The sequence below is a fragment of the Argiope bruennichi genome, chromosome 4 (genome assembly GCF_947563725.1).
Source record: "Argiope bruennichi chromosome 4, qqArgBrue1.1, whole genome shotgun sequence".
NCBI classification, from domain to species: Eukaryota; Metazoa; Arthropoda; class Arachnida; order Araneae; family Araneidae; genus Argiope; species Argiope bruennichi.
This window is the reverse complement of record NC_079154.1, coordinates 91,176,534-91,194,224: the sequence shown is the minus strand read 5'-3', so window position 1 is coordinate 91,194,224 and position 17,691 is coordinate 91,176,534. Positions and strand designations below refer to the sequence as shown.

At 24.5% G+C, this 17,691-nt stretch overlaps 2 protein-coding genes across 5 annotated transcripts in view; one reads left to right on the top strand and one right to left on the bottom strand.

Moving 5' to 3' along the window:
* The window catches only part of LOC129965500 (E3 ubiquitin-protein ligase BRE1B-like), a 30,346-nt gene extending 14,350 nt beyond the window's left edge, over positions 1-15,996 (top strand). For 2 of the 4 annotated variants that reach the window (XM_056079455.1, XM_056079454.1), the window contains exons 11-20: positions 2,256-2,391; positions 3,223-3,350; positions 3,744-3,964; positions 5,178-5,262; positions 7,965-8,147; positions 9,388-9,516; positions 10,565-10,737; positions 11,138-11,315; positions 12,254-12,355; positions 14,767-15,995. In XM_056079455.1, the coding sequence (XP_055935430.1) occupies positions 2,256-2,391; positions 3,223-3,350; positions 3,744-3,964; positions 5,178-5,262; positions 7,965-8,147; positions 9,388-9,516; positions 10,565-10,737; positions 11,138-11,315; positions 12,254-12,355; positions 14,767-14,943 (1,512 nt within the window). In that variant the 3' untranslated portion in view covers positions 14,944-15,995. Of the gene's footprint in view, positions 1-2,255; positions 2,392-3,222; positions 3,351-3,743; positions 3,965-5,177; positions 5,263-7,964; positions 8,148-9,387; positions 9,517-10,564; positions 10,738-11,137; positions 11,316-12,253; positions 12,356-14,766 lie in introns of all 4 variants that reach the window. The other 2 variants (XM_056079456.1, XM_056079453.1) reach the window with 2 other exon arrangements.
* Positions 15,997-16,496: 500 nt separating this feature from the next.
* Positions 16,497-17,691, bottom strand: part of LOC129965703 (matrix metalloproteinase-2-like) — an 89,990-nt gene continuing 88,795 nt past the window's right edge. The window contains exon 8 of the mRNA XM_056079814.1: positions 16,497-17,109. Within this exon, the coding sequence (XP_055935789.1) occupies positions 16,841-17,109 (269 nt within the window). The 3' untranslated portion in view covers positions 16,497-16,840. The remainder of the gene's footprint in view (positions 17,110-17,691) is intronic.

Here is a 17,691-nt window from a genome sequence, read left to right as displayed (position 1 = left end):
TTATTTATTATTCATTTTTTTTATCATTTGAATGAATTATAAGCTTAAAATAATAGCCTAATTGAAATGCAATATAAAACTAGTTTTAATGTAAACTGTAATGCTTTGAAGTTATAAACACTTTTTTTTCACCCTGGTTATGTATTAAGAATAGTTCTGGAAAAATATTATATTCCTAATTTATAATTATTATAATTTGTTTTTAATGTCAATTCAATATTTACTTTCTCATCAACACTAAATTAGCACTTATTTTGAATAAGAAATTTTGAATCCTTTTAATTCATGAGCAGTTTTATTCTATTTTGTTTTGTTTCTCTCTAACAAAGAAAAAAATTCTGTCTTGATCAGATTATCCTTGGTACTAAGTAAGGTGTAATAATAATAATTAAATTCTTTTGTCTGAAGCAAGGAATTCATCTTTAATCACTAAATATTTTATCCTCAATTGACTAATAATGTATATTTGTCCTCATATATGTATTTGCCTTTTTTTAAAATTATATTTGTATAGTTTATACAAAATTAATAATGTATCAAATAAACAAAGAGAGATTCAATTATTGTTACATTTTTAACTTGCAAGTAGACAGTTTCTTACATAGTAAAAGCAAATTTTATGTGTGCATTGACATCTTCTCTCATAAATCTTTAAATAAAGATCTACCAAATTTGGAATAAATATGCTTTGATGGCTGGAAATGTGGTCCTTGGAGCAATTTCTTTAAAATTTTATTTTATTAAAAATTAAACAAGCTTTTTTTTTTATGTATGTAATGAATTTACAAAGTATTATCTCACAAAAGTTATTTTCTTATCATTTTAAGAAAATTTGTTTTGATTATATTAATGTAATTGTACAACTTTTTTTACATAATTTTGATATTTAAAAAAATATTGTTTAATTAATTATGCAACAATGCTATTCATTATTTCAATGTATTTTTATTTTCATCAAAATTTTAATCATGCACCTTTCAATTTGTTAAATAACTGTAAATGGAAGTTTTAGCATTAAATTGTTTTTTGCTTCATTTTAACTTTAAACTTCTCTTGCAAAGTAATACAACTTTTAATGCATTTACATTAATTAATTTAAATTGTAACCTTTTTTTTTTACTTTGCTTTTGTTTTCCCAGTATTTACAATTTAAATCTCCTGCTTTTGGCATTTCATAAGAAAATAAATAAGCTTTTAATTTCTTCTTAATTTAGGTTTTGAAAATATGCTTATTTGATTATATATATTTAATATTGTTTCTTTGTTCTTGATTTCTTTTTTTTTAGGTAAATGTTCTTTGGTTTCCTTGGAAATTTAATTTTTGGGTTGAAATATTTTATAGCTTTTGTGATAGGACTTTTAATATGATTGAATAATTGGAAAGAATTATTAACCATTACTTTATTTTTTATAAGTTTCAAACAAGAGTAGTTTTTAAAATCTATGGCTATACTGAAAATAAAGCTGTTCCACTTGAGTCATCTGTATGAAATATTGGAGGGCAGAATTCTGTCTAAATTCAAAAATTAGACTGGAACAATTCAAAATTATACTTCTAAACACAGCCAACAATTGAATATCAAATAATTGATTATTTAACTATTTAGAACTAAATCCCAAATTTTGTGGAGAGGCAAATTGAATATCTGCCCATCAAGATGACTAATTTTTATTTAAAATTTAATAAAATAATTACTTTTTTAATTAATTAATTTTTTTATAAATATAAATTCAGTTTAATTTAAAAATTATTTTTATATATTTTTGTAATTTGTATAAATTTATAAAACTATATTTCAAAAAGATTTTTGCATGATATATTAACATATAATTAATTTCTGTTGACAAATGTTTTGTTTTCTTCTTTACTCAAGAAGTTCCTTGCATTGCTCTTTTAATAATAGTTTTTCAACAAAGTGATTCCATTAATTTTATTTCTCATCATTAAAATAATCAGAAATAAAATTAATGGAAACAATTTTATTTTATCAGCATTTTACATTCTTAGTTTTCTGAAATAATAGTTTGTCATGCATACTAAATAGTACTGTTTTGATGTAGAGATGCAGTTCAAATTTTGAAGATGAATGAAATATTTCTATTTAAATTTTTCATTATTCAGTTATTTAAAGAAATATGATAATGATCTGGTAGAATGAAATGTAACTTTAATTCTGTCTATGTAAATTCTTGTATTTTCTTTAAAATATTTTCAGCGGTTTTTTAGTAAATTTTGCATTTTTTGTTAATTTCAGAGTGAAGAGCTAGCTCTGCAAAAGAAGCTGAGAACAGAAGTCATACAGCTAGAAGATGCTTTAGCTCAAGTTAGAAAGGAATATGAAATGTTACGGGTTGAGTTTGAACAAAATTTAGCTGCAAATGAGCAAACTGGTAATTTTTTTTGTTATGTGCATATTGTTTTAAAAATGGATAGTGAAATTGTACTTTTTGAATATATGTTATTGAAACATAAATATTTTACAAGCAAATTGTGGAAACCAATAAATTAAGCAATTTTTATCCAAATGTATTAAAATTCTATTTTTCAAAGAGGAATATATTTTATGAAGAGGAATGATATGAGAAATACATTTGAAAAAGAAGAGGAATATATTTCAAAAATGAAGGCATTATTTAAATCTTTTAAACTATTAACAGTTTTGTACATGTGTAAAAATTATGTACATATTTATATTAAATTATTTTATGGTTAATATAAGAATATTTTTGGCTTACTACTAATTTATTTTTTGGCACAAATTCTACCCCTCTGCCTCATATATCTTCTTTATAGTTAGAAAACTTATATATATAATCTTTTATATAATTTTTGAATTATATGTATGTGCTGAGAGGAAAAACAATCAAACATAAGAATTTTTTTAATTAAAAAAGAAGGGGTGGTAAATATGATTTTTAGCCATATCAACTAATAATTTCAATCACTCAGAAGATATAAATATTTTTACTGTACTTTCATTCTTAAGACTCTGTAATCATTTTCAGACTGAGTAGAAGTGCACAAGCACTGGTACTCAAGAAAAGTATCTAAAATCAGTCTGTGAGATTTATGCTTCTTTTGTTAAAATCAGAACATTTATTTATTTTAACAATTCATAACAATAAATAACTGATATTCTCATAGAGGATTGTCTGTAAACAAATCGTAAATAATAGTGTTTTTATATACAACTGATTGTTACCTTTGTTTTTAAATTGCAGGTCCTATAAATCGTGAAATGAGACATCTTATAACTAGTCTACAAAATCATAACCATCAACTGAAAGGGGAAGTACAAAGATACAAAAGAAAATTAAAAGAAATGACTGCAGAATTAGCTAAATTACAGGTAAGTTTTACATTCAATGTCAAAGTTTATATACTAAAAGAGTTAATAAATAGAAGGTGAACAATTTAATGTTATTTCGGAAATCTGAGATTTTTAAAATATATAATTGAATATAGAAACCTTCTTTCTAAAACTAGATATGAATCTAGAATAAAATATTTTAAAAATACAAAATAGTCGACTTTTATGCCAATTAAATTTTTTGCTTTGTTAATTTTAATTTTCTTACTTAGCGTTGTTTTATTCTGTTTAATTTAACTATTTTTTGCAAAGAATGTGAGAAATTGAAATTTTTTTATATTATGTTATTCAAACAATTCTGTTTATATTTTTCTTTATTCTGAATTTTATGATGGCATATATGTTAGTATTTTATTTTGTCTCTTTAAATAGCCTCTTGCAAATATGCATGAAACTCTTGCAAACATTAAAGAGGAGCCATCAAATAACTCCTCAGGATCTTCCAATTCTATTCCTATGAATGCAACAGTAAAAGAGGAAGTAGTTGTTAAAAAAGAAAAAGATGACGATCATTTTAGAGATGAAGAAACTGATATGAGAGAAAAAGGAAAGTCTGATGCTGAAATTATACGGGAGCTTAAAGCACAATTAAAGTAATAGGAAAAATCTTTAAAGCTATAATTTTAGTTAAGTTAATATAATGAAATATTTATTCATAATGATGAAATATTTATTCATAATGTTTTAGTAATACTTTTAATTTTATATACCCACATTGCTTATTTACAAAACAACAGCAATTTTCATAATTATTTTACTATTTATTAGCATACATATGTATCGTTGATGCACATTTTTCAACCTAAAATAGAGCAAAGGTCGACAGTTGAGAAAGAAAAATTGTTGTATTAGAAATTAAGGTTTTTGAAAAATTAATTTACATCTTTAAATAACTGGAATTATGAAGGAACCAAATTTTATTTTTCCTTTGATAGATAATGAGTTAAATAATTATTTTTAAAAGTTGTTTTCTTACCATTACTCAATATTTCTCATTGAAATTAAGGCCTTGGAGTCTTGGGAATAAAATTTCAAAATGAAATTATCTGTAGGATTTTGATGAAATTTTTATCTTTTTACAAACATTTAACTTTTTTACAAACATAAACAACATAGAAAGAACAAGTCTGCGTTTTAAGTAAATGGTCTAAAAATGTTATCAAAGCTTTTTTGAAGGCATTATAAGTAGGTGTTCTCTCATCAAATCACCACATTGTGGAGATTTTTTTTTTTTTTTTCCTCAATTTGTGCTTAAAATTATTTTTACACCAAATGGCTATAGCTTTAGAACGAATTTGATAATACATAGAAAGTGACTTTTGTCTTCTCTTGCATTTTAATAACTACTAATTTCTATGTATTATATGCACAAAAGCCAGTTTAGTCATTTTTCAACTTAATATATCTTTATCTTTTTCAAATCTAATCAAAAGCATTTTCATTTTGAAATTCATCAGGATTAGTATAATGTTACAATTTTTTTATGTAATCAATACTAAATTTGTGAAGCATCCAAATATTTCCATCATAATCATTAAAATTATCTAAAATATTTTATTAAGCAAAATAATATCTTGGCCATTAGTATTTTGTCACAGTTTTCACTAAATATTTTACTGATACATATTTCATTTCAGGTATATTTTCTCTTATTCATTTGCATATTTAGTAAAATATTGTTTTGGTTTATTTAATTTATTATTATTTTAAAAAGTTAAGTCATAAAATTATTTGCTTTTAAAATCCTGATTTTTTGCCTTTCCTTTTATTTAAAGTGCACTTTAAAATGTTATTTTCACCAATTAGAAAATCTCAAGAAGCACAAAAGGAACTTAAGCTTCTTTTGGATATGTACAAAGGAGCACCAAAAGAGCAAAGAGATAAAGCTCAGGTAATAATCAATATTTGATATTGAATAATTTGATATTATTAGAAATTTGGGATCATCCTACAGTTCTTAACTTTATTTTAATAGTAATGTAAAATGAAATGTTATGATAGCACATTGATATTCAAATATGACTTATATTATTAACTTTGATTCTTTTTCACTTTCTTGCAAATGAATTATAGAGAAAATATTGTGATTGTCAAACAATTTAAACTCGGGATTTTGACAAACCTCGATGTTTTAGACCTTCCTGAGTTAAAAAAACACATTTTTGGAAAATGTCTGTCTGTGACAAAGATAACAGAAAAATGCTTTGAGTTAGACATATGAAATGTATATCTGGGTTGCCACGCCACTGGGAAAAATTAGGAATTAAAAAATCAACAGAAAAAACCAGGAAAATGAAAGGAAATTTGAAACTTAAAAAAAAAAACCAGGAAAATACAAGGAATTCTACATTTCTTATTTTTTTCCCATCTAAATAATGCTGGTCTTTAAAGATTGCAGGAATAAAAGATTGTAGTCATAGCTTTTAAAAACAAAATAATACCATTCGTGATTGTGTAATGCTGTAATTCACCCCTTTCCTTCCTCCCCTTTTTTTTTCTGTATAGATCATTCCAGTTTTCATTTGTGAAACAGTTGTTCTTTTTCCGTGAGATTCCCGAATTACAGATAATGAGCATATATGAAACTTCTGTAACTGTGTGAAAGAATTGAATACATTTCTGTGGTTGCAACATTCAATCTGTGGAAGCAGCGTGGGATTGTTTTGTCTACAGTGCTTGAGTTTATTGAATGGTTAGTTTATTATTTGAGAAACTGTCAGCTTATTCAAAGTAGATTAGAGAATTTTTAAAAACAATGAGCTGCTCAAAATCTGTATTTAATATGAATTGGAAGGATTAAAAAATCAATTCTGATTTTACTGAATGGATTCGTAGATTTCTGCGAAATCCATTTCTTGCGTATTGCTCACTATTAAAAAATAATATGCCTAAGTAATATGGGAAAATATGCATTTTACTAGATATGCCGAAAGAGGAAGACATGTGAAACCGCCAGCAAGTTCAAAAGAGTCATCACTGATGTTAATATCTAAAAGGGTACAGGAAAAGATGACATATCATATCCGAAAATAAATCGATTTCAAATTTTTTATTTACAGAACCATCGCTTAAAGCTGAATTTTTATGGACATTAAAACTTGTTGAATCACATTTGTCCTTAAATACATACGAGATATCGGAGATATTTTCACATATCTTCATTAAAAGTGAAATAGCTAAAAAATGTACATTAAGCTGTACAAAAATGGTGTACCTTGTTTGTTAAAGATTAGTTCCATGAAACTGATGGCTGAAAAATTTGCAGAACATGAAGTCCAAATATATGAATTGGCAAAAATGAATTTAAAAAAGTAATCTGGCTTTTTCATGTTTTTTTATCAAGTAATCATTAAATGATTTGTATCATAACAAAAACGTTTTGTGCTTTATTTCATCTGAATCCTTAATTTTGTGTGACTTACAGTTAAAGAACAGGAAATCTAATGTATACCCCCCTCCCCATTGATATATAAATTTTATCTTGCTAAATTTCAGATAATAAATAAAAATAATTTTTTTAATGTACAGATAAATCTTTTTTTAATATATTATTATTTCCAATAATGTGAAATTGTTGCTTTCTTTCTTTACTCTTTTTACTCCTTAAAATTACTTTGCATTATAACTAGCACATGAGTGTTGTTCATGCATTTCATCATATGTTGAATATATATACAGGGATTTTTTTTTTCCAGTTTTGAGAAAGAATTTTGTATATGGTCTTTATACAAAATTTGTAGATTTTTATTAAGATCTAATAGAAATTTGCATAATTACAATGCGAAGGGAACTAGATGGATGAAATTCAGTACACAGATTTAATATCTATATTTTAAACATGAGATAAATACAACAAATGGTTTGACAACTGTCAGTCTATACTTTCAGAAACATGTAAACATATTAACTCAAATGCAATGACATAAAAATATTGAATTTGATATGTGATTTTGTGGTTACAAATGTAGTTTTCTGTAAAATTTGTTTTAATTAGTTGAAAAAATGGACCTAAAAGAATAATTCGATATTCGGATATTGTTAACCATAAGCCAGGAAAGTTATTCACCAAGGATCATACTATAAGTTCAGTAAAAATGCTAAATTCATTCCTAAAATTCATATCTCATAGCTATTAGTGCAATGCATTCACTGTGGTGACATCTTTAATAGAGAGTCTCAGAGAAAGTTTTAGAAAGACCACTGCTGCTGGTTTTCATAACATTTATTATCTTGTACTTCCTCTTTTTTATGTATAAAATTTATTGTTATTTGATTTTCCAAATAATAATGGTATTAAGAATCTTTGTATTGATTCTCTTTAAAATTGAACAGAATGAACCATCTTGCATTTTGTTTATTTTCTTATATGTATCTTGTGATTTATCTAATCAAATGTTTAATTATATAGATGTATTTGCATGTTTAAAATAAGAAAATGAATAATTTATCAGTAAAACTATTTTTCATTCAGAATATATAAGAGATCCAAATAAATATAAACAAATTCTTTTTTGGAGAAAATTTTAAACTATTTTTAGAAAACAGTTGTTTTTTCAGTCTAAAATATCAGTGAATTTGTACTGTCATTTTTAGTTAATGGCTGCTGAAAAAAAGGCAAGAGCTGAGGTAGAAGAATTGCGAAACCAAATTAAGAAGAATTTAGATAATGAACGAAAAGAACGAAGAAAATTAGCAGATGAAGAAGCTTTGAAAAAGATAAAAGCTTTAGAAGATCAACTTCAGTCCTTGCAGAAGCAGTTAGCTTCTCAAAAGCAGGTAATTTTGAGAAGCTGATTTCCTGTTAATGATAATTTTTTTATAAAACATAATTGAGACTAGATCATTCAATCCTCTAATGGTGGAAATAAAATATTCTTAGCAAGAAAAAGTGCTAGTTGTTGTTGCTTCATGCTTTCTTAAATTCATTTAAGTTTTTTTTTTTTTTATATATATATAATTTGAAAATATTTTTTAAATATTCATCAATTATATAATGCAGTTCTCTTTCTTTCATAATTTATATTTAAACACACTTATTTAGCCTGTTTTTTATTCTAAGTTGTATATTTTTTTCTAACTTTATTCGTTTTTAGAATTAAAATATTTTAAATGCAGCTGTTTGTAACCAGAAAAATTTAATCTGTCATTTTCAAATGTTATTTAGACACTTTGTTATAATGCCTTTAAATGAATAATAAACAAACAAAAAAGAAAAATATCTACCTGTCTCTTTTTTAATTGTATCAACAGATGGTGCTTACGATTTCACTAAAATATTATGTCTGCTTACATTTTAAAAGAATTCTCCAAATTTAAGTGCACAATTTTCTATTTTGCTTTAGAAATATATATCTTTTAATGTAGAGAATCCATTTCTTCATCAACATTGAAATCATTTAATCAATGACCATAAGTATTAAGCTTTAAGAAATTATCCAATCTTTAAAAACTAAATATTATCACACTTTGAAAATTTTAGGTGGAAGGGGATATGCTGCCAATACATCTATATTGTTAGGTTTTTCTTTAACACTATTAGTAAGAATTAAATAATTTAAAGTAATGGGAAATGATCATCAAAACAAAAGTTTTGATGATCCTTTTTGATGTGTTATCAGATCTTAAAAATGTTTAAAATATTTACAGGATATATATATATAAAATTTTACTTTAAAGCAAATTATATATATATATATATGAATCATTTGCTTTGAAGCAGAATTTAAAAAATTAAAAAAAGTCCCTTCTTCTCCTTTGAGTGTTAAATTTAAGTGGAAACAAAAATTTTATTAGAAAACATATAAATAAATATGAGATATCTATTCTGAAGCAGAATATTGAAAATAGGGGGGGGGGCATTTCTTCTACTTTGGTAATTAAATATAACTGGAATCAAAATTTTTGCTTATCCAAATCTATAAAGTTTATCCATTTTATTTATTTTTATACTTTATTTCTTTAGCGAAATTCATTAGAAAATTGGATATTACATTGCTGTTTCTTTAATAAATTTTAGGAAGAAGAAGCTCTTTTAAATGAAATGGACATTACTGGGCAAGCCTTTGAAGACATGCAAGAACAAAATCTTCGTCTTATTCAGCAATTACGTGAAAAAGATGATGCTAATTTTAAACTTATGTCAGAGGTAATTCTTTCTTCTCCAAATTGAAAAGTGCATAATTATTCACCACTTGTGCAAGAAGCAAGTATGTCACTGAAATTTGAGTATTAAAGAAGTTTACAAAATCTGTAATCATTTCTGAGTTTACATCATAGTAGACTAAGAATATTTATTTCATTTGTTTATAATTTAAAAATAGTTATGTCAAAACAAGTCCAGATTAAAGTTTTTAAATCTTAATTATCAGAGAAATAGGTACATTTTTTTAACTATGATTTTTATGTTATAATCAAATTATTTTCAATGATATTAATAGACAATGTAATATATATAAATGATATTAATAGAATCTTTCAGTGAAGTTTAAAATTATTTTTCTCTCAATTGATTAATGCTTTAGGAGTTTTATTAATATTGTATGTCTTATATGAACAATGAACAAAAAGCACATGCTGAGTTTTTATGACAGTGGGGTGAAATTAAGTTCCTTAGTATGAAATTCATGCAGAATATATAACAAATGTGAAATTTATATCTTGAAAATATTCTAGTTAATCATATCGAATTCCTGCTGTTTTTATCTTTCAGTTTTATATTGGAAAATTTCTATTATCATTGTATTATCTACATACAAAATTGTATTTGTAAATTTAAAAAAAAAAAAAAAAAAAAAAAAAAAAAAAAGAGATTCCCAGTAATTGGTTTTATGGTCTAAAATAATATAATACAGATGGTATGATTTTTTTTGAGTGTTGAATGATCAAATCATCAGTATTGAATTATATATGAATAGTTTCTTGTTAGTGAAACTGTTTTATTTGTGTGATTATAAATTTATATTGTTAAATCAGGTTTAAATAACATGGTAACTTCAGTGTGTATTACAAGCACACATACATACATACAAATTTATTGGGTTATTTTTGCTATTGAAAGTTAGTTAAAATCAAACATGAAAGTAATTAAAATTCAATTTACTTTGCAGAAAGGGTTAATAAATTGTTGGTTAGTATTTTTTTATAAACAATTTATTATTATTACTTCATTTTGATTTATCTTTTCCTCCCTACAGAGGATCAAGTCTAACCAAATTCACAAGTTGTTACGTGAGGAAAAGAGTATGCTAACAGAACAGGTTATGACATTCAAGAGTCAAGTTGATGCACAAAACTTGGTTGTTCGAAAGCTAGAGGAGAAAGAAAGGTTATTACAAACTAATGTTGCTACTGTTGAGAAAGAGCTAAGGTTTGTCAATAAATTTAGTTTAAATTGTTACATCTCTGAAATGATTTGTTCATGGTTTTTAAATTCTTCTTTAATAAAATGCATTTCAGATTTTTAATGCTTTTATAAACATAATTTTTTTATTGCCTGGCAAACCATATTTCCTTTAATCCCTGGAAATATAGAATAGTGTTGTTTATTCAAAAAGAAAATAATTGATAACTTTTTGAAAATTTTTACATTAAGAATAATTATAAAACTTTCTAATTAGCAATATTTGTGATAAAATTTGCTAATTTTAGAAATAAGTCGTCGTAATTTAAATTTCTGTATGGTTTATATTTATAATTTTCTTAAAACACAAGATTTATTTATGCAATTTTTGTAGTAATTTTTAAAAGCTCTCTTTTTGTTTCTCCAGTTTAAGGCAACAGTCATCTGAAATGCAGAAACGAAAGTCCATCGAAAGTGCCCAGTCATCGGCTGATTTAAGATTGCATTTAGAAAAGTACTTATCGCATCTCAAGGAAGTTCAGAATACTGTTGCTGAAAAAACAAGTGCTTTACAACAAGAGGCATTCAAGACCAAGAGACTACAGGTTTTTATTATTATTATTATTTATTGTATTTTTATTTATTTTTGTATTTACTAAAGTCTTAATACATAAATTTCAGTTGAGAGGTACAGTAGAAATTGAGCATGTAGTTTATCATCATCATAAATTAATAATGACAAATTTAGAGATTTATTTTTTCTACTTGGTTGATTTTAATGTAGTATAAAGAATAGGTATAATTGGAACTAGTGCATATATAAGTGACCCTAAGTATATTGGTTATTCCAATTATATTAATAATCTGAATTGGTACATTCAGAGAATTTTTTTAACAGTACATAATTGTGAGAAAAAATCAACATCAACTTGTATCTTTAACATATTTCACAATGATTGATTTCTCATTATCTCTCTGTGACGATGAACATTATCTAAAGTACACAAAAAATAAAAGTCAAAGATGAATGCAGTAAAATTAAAAAATTGGAGTTATATTGAGTAGAATAATGATTTTTAATTTGCAAGTTTTTTTAAATGCAGAGAGATAATTTGTTATTAGTTTTATTTTATACAGATACACTGAATTTGCCAAATAGAAATGATCAGATATAAATATTTAACAATTACATTTAGTTTAAATATAAATTTATCCTATATATGCACTGCTCAGCAATTCTAAGAATTATTAGTATTTTTTTTAATCATCATTAAAGTAAGTCACCATTAATCTATAAAAATAGCTTTGCAAATTACCCAGTTCAAATTATTTTACAGCTTTAATTTGTCTTATATTCTTATTATATATATCCTTATTTCTCATTTAAAATCTGATCGGTATTGTGCAAGAATTTGAATAATCCTTTCTTTATTTAATTTGTAAGCAAATTATTTGAAATAGAATTGATACATTGAAATAATTCTTCAATTAAATGCACATAAATTTGTATTTGCTCTGTAAAAACTATATATTTTTCTTACAGGAAGATATCATCAGCTTAAGGAGGGAAGTTGAAAGAGGAAAGAAGTTTGAGCTTGCTTCTACAGCTGATGAGGTTTTGATGGAGGAAATCAGAGAGTATAAGGTAAACAAAATTTTTAATGTTGTCTTCTAATGTAATTAATAATGAAAATTTTGTCATATAAGCATAATGTACCAGCAAAAGATAATAATTTTTTTCCTCTCATTTTTTCCCCCCTTTAAATTGCTAAACAATGCAGACATTTTTAAATTTCGGAATTTGAAATCTAAATCAGTTTATTACATGACTGATTGGATGAATTAGTTGTAGAAATATAGACTATGATTAGTTGTAGACTATGAAAAAGTCTTCTATTTTTTTTTTTTTTTTCAATTTTATAAAGGAATATAAGTTAATTTCCCTTTTTAATTATTTAATTATTATATTAAAATTGGTGAATGCAGTAAAATCGTGTTTTTTAATTCAGTCCAAGTAAATTGTATTTTTTTTATATCTTTCTTATATTTTAAGTGAATCTAAAATTGCTTATCTATACTTATATAAAGCTCAATGTGTGTGTGTGACCGTTTGACCTACAGCTACCTACCAAATTTGGTACATGTATACCTAGGAGGTCAGGAATGTGCACCCGGGGGCCCTTTTTTTGAATTTTTAATTAGAATTTTAATTATTAATTAAAAACTAACTTTCCTGACAAAAAAAATCTTCATTTTCCCCACTGCCAAGGGAGCAAAGCTTCATTTTTTTCCCTCACGCTAATGAAGCTAGGCTTAACATTTTTCGGCCGATTATTTCAAACGATTCTGTTTATTTTCTTAATGTTTGATGCATTGAAAATTAAACATTGTTAATTAATCGATCTTTCAGATTCATTCTGAAGTACTTTTGAATTAAAATAAAACAGAATAAAGGAAATTAAAAATTTCTAATCCACATAGCGTTACCGTAACTGGCATTGAAAATTCACATATTCTGATTGTTGACAACTATTATTAAGGAATGCAGATTTGATTTAAATTATTTTTAGGTTAGTTGTATGCTTTTGTAATTAAATTGTATTTATGTTAGTTATATATTTTTTCTATATGCTTATAGTTTTAAGTACATCATTCTTTTTTTTTCAGCCGATTATTTTAAACGATTCATTTTATTTTCTTAGTGTTTGATGCATTTAAAATTAATTATTGTTAATTAATCGATCTGCTCATGATGAATCTGAGAAAATTTTGTTGACAAATTCTTGAGATATTACAGAAATTAAGAAAGATATTCTTTAGTGCCCATAAAGTTTAAACACTCAGTGACTCTGTTTTCAGTAATAATATTATTTAAAAAATGCTTTATTTCAGTAAAAAATATTATATTAATTGCAGATTAATCCTTTCCACTTAAATTTAAAGCATAAATTCTCCGGGAGCTAACAGAAAACTAGAGAGATAAATATTACTTTATGACTGAAGGCCTTTATAATATTATGAGTGAATTATATGACAATCAAAATTTGAAGTTTTAAAATATTTTGATGAAGAAGCTATTAAAATAGGAATTGCATAAAATATTTAATTATTAAAATTTTAACTAACATTAAGATTGGCGAACCGGCTGGTCGCCAAAGGCGGCTATTAATTAAATAAAGCTAAAGATATTAATTAATAAAGTAAATAAGTTATGCTAATTTTACAATTTGATCTGTAGTTATTAAATGCTCAGTACAATTATTACAAACTTTTATTATTATGCAAGTTTTAAATGGTTTTGTTTTATTTCATAAATGTAAAACTTAATACTCATCATCAAAATATATAATTTTGCAATAATCAGAATTTGAAACTAAAGCTTTTTTTAAAAAATATTATAATTGTAAAAAAAAAAAAAAAAAAGCTGTCTTTATGACTTTTACTTTTTTAGACTAAAATTAAAATGATTTATTTATATACATTAAATTGGAAAGCTCCACTCTTAATTTAACACAATTATTTCAGATTTCACTGAAAATCAATATTTCATTATTGATAAAATTTGTTACTATGTTATATTTTCATTAATGTTTAATTAAATATCTTTTGCATATGTTTTTTAAAAATTTATTTCAATTTTCATTCGACTTTTAACAATAAATTTTCATGCCAGTTTTAATTTTGAAAAATCTTCCATTATGCATAAACACTTTCTTTAATAAATAAAAAATTATGAAAATCTAAGTTATACATTATTTTTTTGTAATCTAATCTTTTTAGCCATCAGGGATTTCAAATAAAAATGTTAATTTAAATAAAGAGAGAAATGGACTCCGTTTGAATATCGGATAGGATAGGCATAGGATCCATCTCAAATAAAGTGGGAAAAGGATTTGAAACTATTAGTGGAATAAAATTCACTAACAGCTATGTGAAATGAGTTAGAAACTACTTGCTACATTCATTATTTTTTTAAATATACAGCATAATTTAGCAATAATATGTGGCATTTGTAATATATATATATATTAATGAGTTAATTTTAAAATATTTTAGGAGCAACTGACATGTCCATCATGCAAAGTGAAGAGAAAAGATGCTGTTTTGACAAAATGTTTCCATGTATTTTGTTTTGATTGTTTAAAAACTCGTTATGAAACAAGACAAAGAAAATGTCCGAAATGTAATGCTAATTTTGGTGCTAATGACTTCCATCGTTTGTATTTGGCATAAAATATATTGGGCACTGAATTTCATGTAGCATTACTGCGTAAGCAATTTTCTTTTCTTTTCAGTGTTTTCAAAGAGGCTGTAATATTTGTCATCTGGTCTAGATTTAATTCCATTTCAACTTGTTTTTTTTTAAATGGAATTGTTGATCGAGGTTGATTCTGTTTAAAGAATTTTTCTCGATATTTTTGTGTTCTTATTATCCATTGCATTGTATTTATTTGTTGTTGTATATTTCATGTCTCATTGTTTTTTATACAGACTGAACAACTTGCATGTTGTTGAAATCATATACAAAAAAAAAAAGAAAAGAGTTATACACATATTTTCAGCCATGCATTCTTTAGGAATTTGAATGTGGAAAAGCTCTGAAGTTTTTTCCCAGACAAAAATATATATGTATGTATATTCTAATCATCTACAAAACCCCCAAATGTTCCAATCATAGAAATTTTGAAAATGGTTCTGTATTTATCAGTTTCAAATAAAAAAATATAATCATTTTAATTGTGACTTATTTTAATTATTTTAAATAATCATTTACAAGATCTAACTTCATAAATGTATGTATTATTTGAAACTTAGTTATTTTTTTTTTTTCTTTGTTATGACTGAGAAATGTACTTGCAACATAATGTATCCCACTATAGTTTATTTCATTTAATATTATTTGTGCACAGTATTGATTTTTTTTCTTCCGATTGAAAAGTTTGAATTTACTAATGAAAACTTGCAAATCATCCTTTAATTAGTCTTTAATGCTTCCATAATTCTTTGAATTTTTTTTTTTTTTAATAAGCCATCAATATCTATAATTTTATTTCGTTTTACAAAGATATATAAAAAAGCAATATTTATTTCTTCAAAAGAATGTTTTAAATTTTTTAATGTATAATGTAAAAAACGGGTAATTGCTTTGCTATTATAAAGTTTATAAGAATATTGCTCTGATTTCTGATCTTATTTCGTACATAAACTGCTGTTATTCAGTATTATTTGCAGTTCGAAATTCTTCCTTTCAAAAATTTTAATTGCTACATTGTCAATAGGATGCTTAAATTCATTCTTTTACTGAAAGAAAATTTAAAATTCTTGATTTCTTTTTTTCCTTACTGGTAATTTTATAAATTTCTCGTTTTTCATTTTCTGTGAACTTCAATTTGTAGATTATTTATATTTTTTTTAAGTATCATTCCAATTGATAAATTTTTAAAATACAGTCTTTCCTTTTAGTCTTATTTTACAAAAGTATCTATATTGTTATATATGAATAAAATTTGCATTATTTTTAGAAAGCAAATATTTTTGTCTTTTTTTAAAACTCTTATCTGTTTACATGTATGAAATACAAGCACATAATATTTATAAAAAAAAATCTTTAATCAACTAAAAACATACAAATTATTATAGTTCACACACATATAAATAAAACAAACTAATTTAAATAGTTTCTAAATTTATTATCAAGTTAAAATTCAGTCAAAATATGTTCTAGATTAATATTACTGGATTAAAGAATGATTGAGAATTACAAAGCATTGTTTGGGATATAAAAAATTCTAAACAGAATATTTCTAAAACGCTGCATTGAAAACTGGAAATGATTTAATGAATAAAATTTCTAGTAGTTTTTTTAACCATTAAAAGTAATTACTTAATTTTAATTAAAATCAATTTTTTAACCATTTAATACAAAAAATAAAAATGTGTATGAATCATTAGCAGTAACTTGTAAATTACAATTTGGTTAAATTACAATTTGGTATTTTTGAATTATGCTTGAGTAAAATTTTAATTAAAACCGATTTCATATTTTACTAAGAAATTAATGTTAATATTATTGATACATATAGTACTAATTATTTTTTTCTTAATTTATAAAACCAAAATTCAGTAATTATTAAACATGTTGTTTTTTATAATACATTAAGAAAGTCACCAGTATTAACCAATATAAATATGACATTTTTAGAATGGCACTGGTATTTGGCATACTAGGTTTGGCTGCAGGTGCATTTGTTGTTGTTGTAGTTGTTTGTGGAATTTCCATACTCTTGCTAGGGCACTTAAACCAAAACCCTCCAATGTCTGATGGACCTTTGCTTTGGATCCTCATTTTGATGTCAATGAATTTCCAGAATTTTGTTCCTTTAAAGAAATAGGTATTTCCTGCAAGAAAATGGAATGTTAAATTATCAACATTTAAGGAATTTTTATTTTTAAATTTATATGACAAGATAAGCAAAGTTGCTATACAAATGTATTGGAAGCTTAAACTGCCTTCTATTGCTGCAATTTACTGCCCGAAACTTATTAAAACCTATGTTGAAGACAATTTTGATAGAGCAATCTTGGATATTCTGCTTAAAGGACACAATTCAACACTAAAATGCTTTTGTGTAATTTTTAGTTATATTAGGGGGCCTATACAAATAGTATAACTTAATAAATAGTAGATGCATGTATTCACAAATTTGTCAGTTTAATTTATATATAAAAAAAAAAAAAAATTATGCTTATTTTGTTTTAAATTTTTTAACAACAATTTTGGATTATCAATTGTAAATAATTAAAAGTTTACTGTAGTTACGTTGTAGGAAGAATTAAATTATGAAAAAATAATTGATGTAATTCATAAAATAAAACGTGCAAAAAAAAAGGAATTGCATTTGTTTCAATTTCAATGAAGTTTTTAGTTAATAATTAATTTAAGAATTTTCCTGATACCACAGTATAAAAATCAAGTTTTAT